At 30.0% G+C, this 15,004-nt stretch overlaps 1 protein-coding gene across 2 annotated transcripts in view; it reads right to left on the reverse strand.

Annotated features, from left to right (window-relative positions):
- Positions 1 to 499: 499 nt before the first annotated feature.
- LOC107446561 (small conductance calcium-activated potassium channel protein) overlaps positions 500 to 15,004 on the reverse strand; it is a 54,481-nt gene continuing 39,976 nt past the window's right edge. For both annotated transcript variants that reach the window (XM_043049274.2, XM_016061243.3), the window contains 2 exons: positions 4,956 to 5,025; positions 500 to 4,254 (listed from right to left, as the gene is read on the reverse strand). In XM_043049274.2, coding sequence (XP_042905208.1) covers positions 3,961 to 4,254; positions 4,956 to 5,025 — 364 coding nt within the window. In that variant the 3' untranslated portion in view covers positions 500 to 3,960. The remainder of the gene's footprint in view (positions 4,255 to 4,955; positions 5,026 to 15,004) is intronic.

Here is a 15,004-nt window from a genome sequence, read left to right on the forward strand (position 1 = left end):
CACTTCCTAAAATCTCATATCATTGTTTTTCCAAACTGTCCTTAGAAAATTTTCGCTTTTTTTAATTTTATTTTTTTAAAATAATAATAAATTCAACGCTTTGAGAAGAATATGAATAAGCAGTGTATTTTCAAAGCATATGATACATAATTGAGTACAGAGCGCGGCTAGTAACTTTCAGAAATTATTATTGTATAAATTACATACCAATCAGCTTCATTAGTATCTTCAATTAACTTTTATTGTCAAAAAGAATTTAGCAAGACAGAACATTAAATAGTTCACTATGTTGTACCTTAGACCAATTTTCATTACTTTAGATGAAAATTTGTTAACAAAATTAATACACAAACATATGATGTAACAATTTTAACTTCAAAATTATTTGAATTATTGAATTGTGCATAAAATAATAAAAAATTGAAATGGTCGAAGGTACAACTCTTATTTTTTGAAAAAAACACAGGTCAACCAAAGAAGAAAAACACGAGGCATGAAAATCGTTGAAAGTTTATGTTTCTTTTTTATTAAGTAAAAAATAATACAATTACTTTATTTCAAATAAAGAGAAAAATTATATTTTTATTTTAATTTGAATGCGAGATTATAAGACTTGTTTTCGTTCCCATATCCCCATATAAATGCTTTAATTTAACTTTTAAAACGCATATCTTAACTAAAAAAAGTATAAAGTTTAGAATGCACATATTTTAGTTACATATTTAGTTAAATTCAAATAGTTTAGGAAATCTGGAAAACATTTTAAGATTTCGTTTTATAATAATTCGAAGAAAAAAAATATTATGAGAAAAGTATTCTAAAAATGATGTAATTTAAACATTTTTTAAGTACGTAATTTAAATTTTTAAAAAATTCTTATTGCAAAAATATTGAAAACAAGTTGAATATCTTAATTTAAAATAAACCACAAACCATTAAAGATAATGCATTATTTTTCAATTCTACATAAATGTTTCATACAATATCAATAATATAACAAAATAACAATATAAACAAAAAAAAATTTTGGATTTTTTTTTAGTTTTCATAAAAACTAAGGGCTGTATTATACTTTTTATTAATAGAATCTCAAAGTTATGCGATTTTTACTCTTTCCCCTTTTCCGTTATCATAGTTCTGCCGATCTTGTTTTTTCCTCACGCCACTATACATTACTAAAGCTTATTGGCATAGGGCGAAAGCAAGATTTCCCGCAACCATGGTAACGGAGAGGGGGGAAGAGACGCCTATTCTATTCACAATATTAAAAAAGGGGTGAAAGGAATCCATGTCGAAAATTGTTTTATGAAATGATGTTTTTTAGAAGCTGTCCATAAAAGAACTTTTTCCATATTTTGACTTTTTTACCCCCCTTCATTACAACACTTCAACTTACCCCTTTGTCATACTATATTAAACAAACATATCATATTTTAAGTTCAGATATAACGTTATAGGAGAGGTTAGTGTGGACAAATTTATCAAAAAAACATTATTGAATATAATTTTTTATTCGTGATGAATTTTTTTTACGGACGTTTTACTGCATTCTAGTTTAAATCTGGATGTAAAAATTTCTTTAGTTTTTGATACAATTCTTTTTTAAAAAAAGGCTTGCTACAACGGGGCTGTAGTGTGGACAAACTTGATAATTTCTTAGGTCGACATTAAATATAATTCAAAAAAGTGTATCTGATGAATTTTTTTTACGGACGTTTTACTGCATTCTAGTTTAAATCTGGATGTAAAAATTTCTTTAGTTTTTGATACAATTCTTTTTTAAAAAAAGGCTTGCTACAACGGGGCTGTAGTGTGGACAAACTTGATAATTTCTTAGGTCGACATTAAATATAATTCAAAAAAGTGTATCTGATGAATTTTTTTTACGGACGTTTTACTGCATTCTAGTTTAAATCTGGATGTAAAAATTTCTTTAGTTTTTGATACAATTCTTTTTTAAAAAAAGGCTTGCTACAACGGGGCTGTAGTGTGGACAAACTTGATAATTTCTTAGGTCGACATTAAATATAATTCAAAAAAGTGTATCTGATGAATTTTTTTTACGGACGTTTTACTGCATTCTAGTTTAAATCTGGATGTAAAAATTTCTTTAGTTTTTGATACAATTCTTTTTTAAAAAAAGGCTTGCTACAACGGGGCTGTAGTGTGGACAAACTTGATAATTTGTTAGGTCGACATTAAATATAATTCAAAAAAGTGTATCTAATGCTAAAATGAAATTATATAAGAATCTAAGCCTTATTGAAGAATAAATTTTGACACTTATTAATTAAAATACTAATGTGTAAAGCATTTCACTATACCAAGAAAGACATTTTGTATACAAATCAAATACATTTGAAAACCATTACTCAGTTTGGTTTACTTTATAGAAGTTTGGAATTTTTTTTATTTTATCAAAGCAATAAAACGCATGCGTATTGATATGCAATTCATTGGCAACGGAAGTTTGGCAACAATTTGTTCTAGAGAAGAACCAACGTTTTTATATATGAACGTCATAATCTCCAAATCTATAAACATCTTCCATTCCACTAACATAACACTGTTTTTTTTTATTTTACTAAAAAAAATCTTCACTAGTCGTTAATTCTTATTGAGTCAATGTAGTCAAGAAGTTTAAATTTATACATATCGATCTCATATCGTTGAGGTTAAAAAAAAGGAAAATAATATTGAAAACTTTGAAACGAAAAAATCCACATAAACCACGTCCGCACTATTCCGTGTGCCTACATTAGCCCAACGAAGACATTCTTTTTTTTTTCATGCATTACACTGATTAATTGACACTATAGAGATCAAAAGTTAATATTAAAATAGGTACAACACTGTATCATTTATTGTACGTTATCACCTTCAGTTGAAATTCGTAAAATAAAATACGCTAATAAAAGTACTAAGTAAAGAGAGTAAAGAAAAGTTATTTTTGCCCTTTAAAAGTCTATATTCCCAGAGGGATCTACACACGGAAGTGTTGTTGTGAATTTACGAGATCTCAAAGAGACCAATCAATAAAAAACGTTATTCGCTTTAGCCCCATGTCCACCTCTCTCCAACTAGATTATATCTCAGATTTTATTTTTAAACTTTAACCAAATGTTTTAATGGACCATAACAATAACAATGACTTATAATTAAAATAAATGCAATCAAAATACGTGCATTAATGTTTACTTATTTTGTAAGAAGTAAGAAAAAGATTTACAATAAAAAACAGTAATAAAATATTATTATAAAAGGGCAATTGAAAACAGTATTATGTTGGAGTTCTAAATAAAATTTGCATTATTTCGTTAAGACTTTCTCTTTAAACTGTTCAAATTTTAGGAAATTGATCTACCCGACATTTTCTTAAAAGCAAAAATACTTGAAATTTCCTTTTAGTTTTAAACTATTAACTAGGACTAATTTAAACCTTAATCAGCATCAGATGTTTTCGATAAAAAAAAGAAAAAAAAACCCAACGAGACAACGAAACAAAATCCTAGGAAGAAAACAGAATTGTCATCATTTTAAAACAAATGCAAAATGAAAAAAAAATATTTAAAAAAATGTATGTAAAAATATTTAAATTGAATATTTTTAATATTTAATATTTATTAAATATTTTTTATTAAATTTTAATTAAATATTTTTTTTATTTTAATCCAACTCTAAACTTTCTCTCTTTAAACTCTTTCTCTTATCATAAATCTTTCCCTCACCTTTCAGCCTCACATAACTTGCGGACGGCCTCTTAATAATCCTGAAATCGGACTGATCTGGTTTTAAAATGTTCCATATGTAACAAATGAAATGCTCTTATTTTTTAGTCTCGATTTTAAAAAAATGGCATTCTTTGAAGAAGAAAAAAATGAATTCAAAACAAAATATTCAAAGTTGATGAAACAAAAAAGGAACACCAACATATACTCGTTGTTATAGTATTCGATTCTCTTAATTGTTCGCAGAACCTGATCGCGGAACATTGGTTGGCAATCCTAAGGTGCTGGTTCGCCTCTGTGGTGTTGGCAAATTGACAGATGATATGCTTGCCCAGGAAGGACCCGTGCCTGGATGATGATAACTCGGTTTTCGAATTGCCTGGATTCTGCACATGATGAGGTCTGGAAGAGTATCCAGCGTCTCCTGAATGGCTATGATGCGTTCCGTTGCACTCTGAAGACGATCCTCCAGAGAAAGTTGGCGCTGACTTAGGTCACTTACAACCTCATAAATGCTGTTGGAGGTCTAAAAAAGACAAAAATAAGCCTGAAATAATTTATGTACTCATGATTTTGACGATTATAATCCACAAATAGTACTGATACGTAAACAGTATATAATCACAACAGTAAACAGTCATACATAAACAGCACTAATACAGATAATGAAATAGAGAACAGAACTACTGATGCACTTAATTAGTAGAATATCGATTATCAATAATAATACTTTCATTTTGTCGACACTGAAATTTCTCGTTACCTGTCAAAAAAACAGACATAGTTAAGCTTTCCTTTGTGAAAACATTTTATTTTGTTGGATTGGAAAAAGTTAGTTTTGAGTTAAAACCCAATAAAAATTCAAAAGCAGTGCTGTGCTTTTATTTTCGAATACAACTCAGACGACAAGGGAACAAATTCCAACGACAAATATAAGAACAAATCCAAAGAAGTCAATTCGGCTATCCATGACCTAACCGTAATTTTCAACAGTTATGTATACTGACGCAACAAAAATTTTGCCTTTTAATTAATGATGTGAACGAAAGGGGAAAAGATGAGGAGAGTGGGTAAATCGTGAAGCCTTGAGACGTCTACTTTATATACAAAGAGTTTAGTAGTTTCTAGACTAATCATCGTTCATGTTTGTCTTGAAACTGCTTGAAGATCTTTTCTTTTTTTTGTGCCATTAATTAAAAACTGAATGTTAAAGATTCATTTACTCACTTTTGCCATGTCTGATATGGTATTGGCGTTATCCATTAGTTTCCTCTGTTCCAACTTCACTTTTCGAAGCCTAAAATGAAGATATTTTCTATAAATATCAAACAAATTAATCATGAGGCATTCGCAGTTTAAAAGTGGTTATGAAAATTTTGTCTCATTTCAGATGATAAGAATAAAAAGGGTTGCTTGATTTTTATGGAGACGTTATGTGTTTTACACTGGAATTCAGGTGGGTTGTCACAGGCAAAGAAGGTTGAACTTGAGACTATTTGTCGCGATAGGAATGTCGATATCTTCTCCCTAGTAGAGGCTAATGTCACTAACGAAACTTTGCAAAAACTTAAGTTTAAGGGATATAATCTATTTTGTCTGGAAAAGAGTAGACAAGTTGCAAGTGGAATCCTGGTGGGAATCAAGTCCACAATAACATCGAATTTTACTGTCTTAAAACAAATGGGAAACACGCAAGATAGGACTGAAATTGTAAAAATAGATTGTTGGAAAAACGAAAATTATTTTAAAATTTATTCACTAATAGCCCACCAGGCAATAAACCAAATTTCGATGTTTTAAATATTTCAAAAAGGACAAACATTATGGGTGATTTTAACGCCCACACACACTTAGTAGGGTATAGAGATGAGAATTTTGCTGGTAAAGAACTAGAGAGTTTTATAGACACTCATCAAATCGAACTTGTGTATCAAGGCACTGATTGTCCTTCATATATGCACTATAATGGAACTTTATCAAACCCAGATGTAGTCTTAGTATCCTCTTATATTGCCCAATGGATTCAAAGAGATGTACTGGAGGATCCGGATTTTGGACATCGAGTTATACTGACTACCCTCCAGGTACATAAAAATAAGTACTTTAAGAAAGCTAGGCTTTCTTGGAATTTTAAAAAGGCAAATTGGCTGGAGTTCCGGAATATTTTGGAGAACAAGCTTAAAAAGGACGATATCTTTAAAGACAGCATTTCGCTGCATAAAGAAAATCAAAAAATTTGTAATTTAATCTTAGAGACAGCACATAAAACTATTCCACGTACAAAATCGGACAGGTACAGACCATTTTGGAATGAGCAATTTGGAAATTTGAAAAAGAAACGAGATCAAGCAAGAACCCTTGCTGAAACAACAGGTACAGCGGAGGATATCGGCACTTGGAGAGCGATTTGGCGAGAGATTTCAAGTCGAAGATCAATGAATCGAAACAAAGTGCATGGAGTGATTTTATTACCACTATCGACTATAAAAAAGATGGTCAAAAACTTTACAAATTTATGTCAAATCTAACGAATAAGTACCAAGAGCGAAGAAAAGAACCAATTTTATTTGGTAGTAGACAAATGACAACCGATAAAAAGATTGCTGAAGCCTTTACTAAATTTTATGCAAACAAACAAAAAAGAACTATAGAGATGAAAAGAAGTGAGGGAACTTTGAAGAGATTAATCAGCCGTATAAGTTCAGTTAGTGAAGATATTTTTTGCATGGAATTTTCTATTCGTGAAATGAATTACGCTATCTAGAGGCAAAAAGTCCGAAAAAGCCCTGGCCCTGACAACATTCATGCAGAATTTATTAAACATTTGGGTACAGAGGCCTTAAATACCCTTTTGACATTTTTCAACTTTTCCTGGAATTCTCATGTTCCAGCTGCTTGGCGAAAATCTATTATTATCCCAATAGCTAAGGAAGGTAAACCGCTTTATTGTCCAGAGAGTTATAGACCAATATCACTAAACTCTATTATAGCCAAGATAACGGAGAGAATGGTTAACGAGAGACTGGTTTTCTACTTAGAACATCATGATCTTTTAACAGATACCCAGAGTGGGTTTCGAATACATCAGTAAACTAATCAACAAGTTACAAGACTATCACAAGCAATCAAGGATAGTTTGGATCGAAGCGAGACTTCAGTGGCAGTTTTTGTCGACTTTAAAGCTGCATACGATCGCATTTGGAGGAATAAATTGCTTTATAAGTTAAAAACCCTTGGAGTCGGTGACAAAATGTTCCAATGGATTAAAAATAATATTTCTCAAAGATTTTGTGCAGTTCGCTACGGAACGGAAATCTCAGGTTACAAACAAATCCATTGTGGTCTACAGCAGGGAGGTGTGACAAGTACAAGTCTTTTTAATGTTTACATCAATGTCCTCCCAGATATAGTCAAAGAAATTCCAGATATAAAATTCCAAACTCCCCTAGATCCACTGCAGTGGCGGCGTTCCGTCTGGAGACTGGACATGACTGCCTTGCTAAATATCTATACAGAATTGGTATATTTGGCATTCTATGTGCACTTTGTGCAACCAGAACTTTGAGATGGACAAAGATCATTTGCTCAGTTGTTCTTACATTAAATGAAGAGGATTTATTCAGTCGATATTGGCGAGCTAGGGAGTTGACGCAATTGGTATCCAGCGCCTGATTCTCGTTCATGTTTAAGTGGTTCACGTTTTGCAAGTATTTATTGTTCTTGCTATTATATTGTTCTTGCAATGTTCAATGGTTCAGTTTTTGTTTTATATGCTCCAATCTCATGCATCTTCGATGCATGGGGGCCAATGATGTAAAGTCAAGTGCTTTTGCAATGAAAAAAAAAAAACAAAGATGACGATCAAAACAAAAAATCTAATTTTTATTCAGTTATTATTATAATATCACCAGATTAGGAAAAATATTAGAGTGTCGGGTCAAGGCACTTTATCTTCAAAAAAATTTTTTTTTTAACAATGTATAATATATGTATAATTAGAAAATCGAACAATGGCGCACACATCCTGCCTTATTAAGTTCGTTCCTGAATTCTTAAGTTTGTTTTTCTTTTCCTATTTAACTAATTTTTTTACAATAAATTTAATTTTCAAACATGGTAGCTCTTTTCACGATTAATTAAAATCATTGTAAATCAACGTTTCGTTCCTTTTTGAATGGTTCCGCTCGAAACAAGATGAGGTTAAAATAAATCATTCCCCGATCTTTTTGACTATCTAATTTTACATTAATTAAAGTAAAGGAAAACATAGAAGGAAAATCGATTATTTTTTTATGAAGTAAAATATACGCAGGATACAAAAATTTAGTGAATTTGTTACAATAAATTAATTAGTTTAAATTTAAAAAAAAAAATTTTTTTTTTCTTCTTTTTTACATATGAGATGGGGGAGGGGAAGGGTACCTCCTGATCTCAAGAACAGATCGAGGCTATACCACTATTTTAAAAAGTACGAAACACAGTTTGAATAAATTCTTAAAAATGATATTTCCAGGAAAGGTTCCGTGCGCAAAAAGTTTTTTTTTTAAAATTAAGTAAATCGTTCGCAATAATAAAGCTCACCCCTTTATGAAAACAAGTCTTTTTTCTCTGACGGTTCACATTTTAAGACTGTTAACTGCAATCTTGATTAAATTCTGGAGAGTATGATTTAATGATTTTTAAACTTTATTTATTTTGCCTTTTCCTTTTTCGGTAATTTTTCTTTTTAACGAAATATTATATCCGATACTACTTGATTTTGAAGTAATTTTCAAACTAAAAATCGCTTTTTAAATTCGTTTTTTTTTCCAAATAAATTGACAGTTAATTGGGGAGAGTTTTACCGAGATCGGTTAATGTTCCAACATTTGCTTTTTTAATATTGAAATTGCAATAGAGCATGGATTGTCCTCACACCAGTCCTAAGCATGATTCTTTGACCGCGGTCAACAACTTATTGTGGCTCTAGTGTGACGTTGACAATCAAATGATATTTAGAATCAAATCAAATAAGATATCGCGAGAATTAAAAGTGATTAAAATATACTTAAGTGACAAATAGAAGACTGTTTTTTTTATTGGGGTGAGTGGGAATTTCATACTGATAACAAAAGATTTCATACTGATAACAAAAGGTTTCATACTGATAAATTTAGCAACATATTTAAAAAATGAAAAGCATTGTTCACTTATGAAATGTTTTTTTAAATCGTGATTTCATGAATGCTTTAGTTTCTGTCATATTTACAGTTTAAATCTATCAAGAGATCTCAAGGAAATCGAAATTCTAAAAAATTATGTAATAACATAATATATAAAATGAAATAAGGTACCCAGGTTCTAATCAATGCATTAACTGATAGGTTGACAAAACTAAATAGTAAAATAGTTATAATCTCCTACTGATCTGCAAAAAATTAAAGATTTTGCAAAACTTTTATTTTTACTTATTAGTAAATTGAATCACTTGCTTAATGTTTACACAGATCCAATGTTTCATCCATATTTCCTTTTTTCTTCCTTCAACCCAATTGATTAGACGACATGTGGGCGAAATGATTTGTCCAAGAAACGGCATAGTCGACGAAGTGTCCAGTAGACGAAATGAAATTTTGACCAAACGACCTCGTTGTCAAAGTGACTCATTATGCTTCGTAATGATCTCCCTAGCTCATATATGAGCTTTGCTTCATTATAATTTGAAGTGTTAAAAAAAAGAAGCTGAAGTTGATACATACTCCGGTCTCCGTTAAACGCTCCCCAACTTACTGTCGATGTATGAAAGAAATAAAAAATTAAAAATACAATTTTCAGTTCTAAAGTTATTTCAGTATCCAATGATATCGGATTGAATGTTTCGTTGATTCATTAATTCAGCGACTTTGTTTATATCTTTCTTTACTTGCTATATCAAGAATCAACCAAAGTCGTTACTAAAATTGCCTTTATCATGCCAATCTATAAAAATATGGTGCAAAAATTAAATCTAAACAATCAAACTCAGAAATAAATATTTTTAAAATGCAACTTGAAATCCAAATGTGCAAGGGTTTCATTTCTGCAATGTGATATACAACAAAAATAGTTGGCAATTTAATTTTTTTTAAATGTTTCTTCTCGGGCAATTGCAACATATGATACTGATTTCGCTTTAGACTAAGTTTTAAAAATTTCGACATGCAAAAATGCATTAAATTACGAAGAAAAACAATTAACGCGCAACCTAACAAACACTAAAAATAGTTTCAAAATTACACATGACGATGAAATGACCCTACCGAAGAAATGACTAGTCAATGAAGCATCGCTGTTAACGAGACGACCGTTTGTCGACGAAATGATTCTATCGACGAACTGACCTGTCATCGAAACGATCCTGTCGACGAAATGACTTGTCAACGTAACAGCAGCCCTGTCGATGTAATGATCTGTAGACGAAACAACCCTGTCGACGAAATGACCTTGTCGATGAAATGAACCAGTAGACGAAACAACCCTGTCGACGAAATATATATCGAATCGATAAAACGGCCTGTCGATGAAGTGATTGTCGTCGAATTGAATGAGACCCGAAACAATATGTTAAAGCTATCTTTGGATCGATCATTGTGGTTTCAAAACACTTTGACAGTCTACCATAGAGCGTACCCAAACTCTCAAAGAACATATGAAGACCATCAAAAATATCACTTCAAATCAAATAACAAGTCAAGTATAACACGGAAAAAAAAACCTTTGTAGTAAATGCACAGAAGGTTTTACTAAAATGTCGTCAACGGAATATTTCCAAAGAAAGAGAAGTTCGAGAAGCCATCAGAGTTAACCCTCCTCGAACAAAAGAAGACTTTCTAACCTTGAATAAGTTTTGTTCTAATAATCGGATTATCACGAACAAGAGCCACTCTTCATAAGGGGTACTTTCAAATACGCTAATTAATGAGTGCTTATTGTTAAAGTTACGAAATCAAACACACTTTCTCCGAATAAACTAAAGTATTTTCTCTGAATCGATAATTTCGACCCTCTCGAGGATTCTTAACCTTCCGATTCTTGACCCTCAAAATAAAGGTGGGGGTGGGGGGAGGAGGCAAAATTTCGAAAACGACTACCTTCTTTTAAGCAAAGCTTGAAGAAACTGCAATGGTGGCAGCAAAAACTAAGACAAATGTATTTTTTTTTACATTTATGTTCACCACGAAATTTAATTAACTCCAAATATTTGGTTAAAAAATCTTAAGTTTTGAAATTTTAATTTTAAAGTCAAAGATAACTTCATAATTACAAAAGTGATGCTATGGTTTTCTTATTTTTGGAGAACCGCATTAACCTTGCTAAAATATTAAAATACAAATGTTTGTTATTACAATCAAAGTAATGATCAAGATCAAATGTAACACAGCACACTTGATGATAAAAAATTCATTTGGCTAAACGAATGAAGATAGTAATAAAAGTCGCACTATTTCGAGTTTTCAAAAATAGGCATCCATTCTCAAGATTCGCCAAGTGTTAAAGAAATTGGTTTATTGATACAACATACATTTGCAGGTTTGTGTGCTCAATTAAGGCTTATAAACCTTTGTCAAGTAGAAGGACAGATAGCACAATACAGAGAAGGGCATCACAAAGAATACATTCAGGGTTGCGGCGGGATTCGAACCCGCCACCTCATCTTCATTTTGACATCTTCATTTTTCTTTAATTTAATGAAGTTTCTTGATATTATTCATTTAGTAACACAGTATGTTAAAATAAAATACTTAACGCGATATTAAAATAAGTTTTATGAAAGATAATAATATATCATTAGCAATAAAAAATATTTCCAAAAAATCAACGCAGTGCAATTTTCACTTATTTACTATGGACAGCTGCTCCGAAAACATTTTTTAAGAGTGTTAAATAATTTCGTCCACAATTGAAATTTCAAAATTTGATTATAAGACAATGGAGTGCCTCCTTTTCCCTGAAATCAAAGTTAAATAATTACAAGATTTCGAACAAGTCTCCGCTCTAATCGACATTTTTTGAAAATGTATTTTTTTTAATCATCGATCCAAAATTTACTCTAGATATATTTTAGGGTATACTTCAGTTGATAAAGTTCATATTTTCCATCTTTTATTCATTTCTTCTTTTACTTATAATGACTCATGTTCTATGAATGATAAAAGGAGTTTTTCACTGCTTTTCCTGCCCCACTCAACAAAATTACGGAATACGTTTATTTTCTAATAAGTTTATTTTAAATAAGTTTAATTGTTTATAGCTGTGTCAAGCAATGAAATGTTTCGTCAAATCAGATTTCAATTCATGGGTTAAGAAAATCATTGACATGGTTCAATTGAAGCATCTATGAAACATTCGTCTCATTACAGCGAAATATAGAACAATTTATATTTATAGTACCTACAAAAAAAGTATATTAAAGCTACTTGCTGAATATACTAATTACGGCTATGAAAGAATTTGAATGTCTTAATATACCTTATTTTAGTATTAAGAAAAACTAAAGTATTTTATAAATTTAGAAAAAAAAAAACAATTTTTTGAGATAATAATTCTAAAAATAGCACAGTTTTGGAATCTTTTTACATTTTTTCAGAGTTTTCTTGCTATAACAATATCTTTTGAAATGTGATCAAGTTGAGAAATAGTTTTAAAAATTTTTTTAGCTAATTTTTTCAACGTAATTTTAGTTTGAACGTAAAATCATTAAATAAAATCGTAGCTTCGGAATTTTTTGTCCAATTAAAAAATAAACCAACCTCTTGTATTTTTTCGCGTTGCTCATACATGCATTTATTTTAACTACTGAAATAAATATGAAACAATAAAAAACAATCAATAATTTATCTTAATTTTTTCGAAAAAAAATATGCTTAGTAAAAAGACTGTAAAAGCTGTTTTACTAGCTAAATTTTTTAAGCATTTTAACAAGGTTTCATTTTTTGTTAGCTGGCAATAATTCTAAGCTTTGTTTTATTAAGAACTTGACAATAATTTGAAAACAAATATTTAACTTAAAATAATGTTTTTTTTATATAATTGAAAAAAAATCTACGTGGTTGCGTGCGAAAAATAAGATTTTGAAAAATGTAAAAATATAATTATATGGTTGGTAAAATAGTTCTACGAAACTCACGCGCCCAGGTGATTTGAAATTTTATTTTAAGATTTAGAAGTTTAAGACGATATATAAGGTGTTGAAAAATTTTAAGACATTTCAAAATATTCACTACGCATTACGTAATTCTATTCTCTATGTATTGATGTGAAATATCTAAATACCAAATACCATTTCAGATAATCAACGTTGATATTTCAATTTTATTCAAGAAAATATAACAATGCCTTTTATAAAATTTATATCTTCATTTAAGTTGTTATTGATTAATTATAAAATATATATTGAAAAGTAATTTATAAGTATGTTATTCCAAATCTATGCAATACGTATGTATATTATTGAAATTGAATCAATTATCGAATGAATCTAGCATGAAACAAAATTAAAAAAAAGATGATCTATAACCACATTTTATCAGAAATATGCTTTTATAAAATTCCACATTCGTGTAATATAATGTTTCTTTTTCCCAAAGCTCTTTACTAAATTACGTATAGATTTTTAGACGATTCAAAAACAAGCATCGTATTTCATAATTAAAAAAGAAAAAGATTAGCAATCAGCGAAAAAATAGGAATGAACTTTACACACGCTACGCTTGCGTGAGTTCTTCATATGTTAACCACATTTACGCATTGATCGCCCGATTTAAATATTTCTTCAATGTCGCCAAATTATTTTTCGAAAAATAATTTATTTTAATTTTTCTCTGAATCTTCTAAAAAAAAAACAACTGAAACTTTAGATTTCTTCTCAATAAACAGATACGTATATTAAACTGTCTAAAAATTTACGTCTCCTAATTCAAAATTTTTCTTGCACCATTAAATTATATAATAAATAGTAATTAAAAACTATTGTTTGCATTAAATTATCTTTGGGTAAACAAGTTTCATGAATGGGTGTACGTTTTTTTAAAAATTGCACAATTATTTAAAAGATCTGACATTAAATACAAAAAGTGAAATAAATATTAAGGAGTCCAAACTTTCATCCGCTCTCTTGACTAAACTATGAGACGGACTAATTTTCATCCACTCTCTTGCTACAAATTCCATTTCTTTTTCTTTTTTTTTTTTAAAGGAAAATGGTGTTTGTTCAAAAAAAAAGGTTTTTGTATCTGATTTGATCATGATACAAAATGTAAACAATTTTATAAGTCCGATTACATTTCTGGAACACTGTAGAAAAGTGTTTTTTGTTTTTTTGTTTTTATTATTTTTGTTATACATTGAGGTTTGAGGCTTCGGAGATGGTAGGTACTTTAGTTACGTCACACTAGAGCTGCTAAATGAGCTTGGCGACGGTCTGGGAAACATCCTCGAGAATGATCCGAAGACATGCCATCACAATTTTGATCCTCTGCAGAGGGGATGGCTCCCCTGCTTTGGTACCCCAATGACCTGTGTGTGAAGTCGGGGGTTTGTATCTTAAAATCTATTGTTATTTTCAAAGGATAGAAGAAATCCAGGAAACACTCGAAATCAAATCATTTTGGAACAAACCAATCTAAGTGTATATTACAATAATGTAGATAAGTGAAGAAAAGAGATTGAAGAATTCGAAGCAAAGGGTCAGTTTGGCGACATATTTGAATAAAATACCTCGATCTAAGGATCAATAAATTCAACGCGCTGAGAGGTTCATTATGTATTGATTTACCAAAAGAAATTGTTAAAAAGGAAAAATTGAAAATATTTTATGTGATCAGTTTCGTATGCTCTAAATCTAGTGAAACAATAAGATGAACAAGGAGTTCACAAATAAAAAGCATTTGAAAAGGAGCTTAATTTTCAAGGTATTGAATTTCCAGTAAAGATTGTAAAGTTGAATTAGGTATATTTACATAGGTATACACATATTTATTTACATAAAACGAAAAGACTGAAAATAAGGTATAATATATTTATGTATTACGACATTCTATTGCAACTTTTGATTTCCAGGATCTTTTCAGTAGCATTCCCCTTTCTAAACTCAACGATGTCCTTTTGAATTATTACTATGATTTTAAAAATATTCTTTGTTGCGATTTTGATTATTGGGAAATTCTGATTAATTTTTGTCTTTTTAATAATTATCTTTACAATGGAAAGGATATTTTTCTTCAAATTGATGGAATACCACAAGGATCTAATTATTCATC

This window comes from Parasteatoda tepidariorum, chromosome 8 (assembly GCF_043381705.1).
Source record: "Parasteatoda tepidariorum isolate YZ-2023 chromosome 8, CAS_Ptep_4.0, whole genome shotgun sequence".
NCBI classification, from domain to species: domain Eukaryota; kingdom Metazoa; phylum Arthropoda; class Arachnida; order Araneae; family Theridiidae; genus Parasteatoda; species Parasteatoda tepidariorum.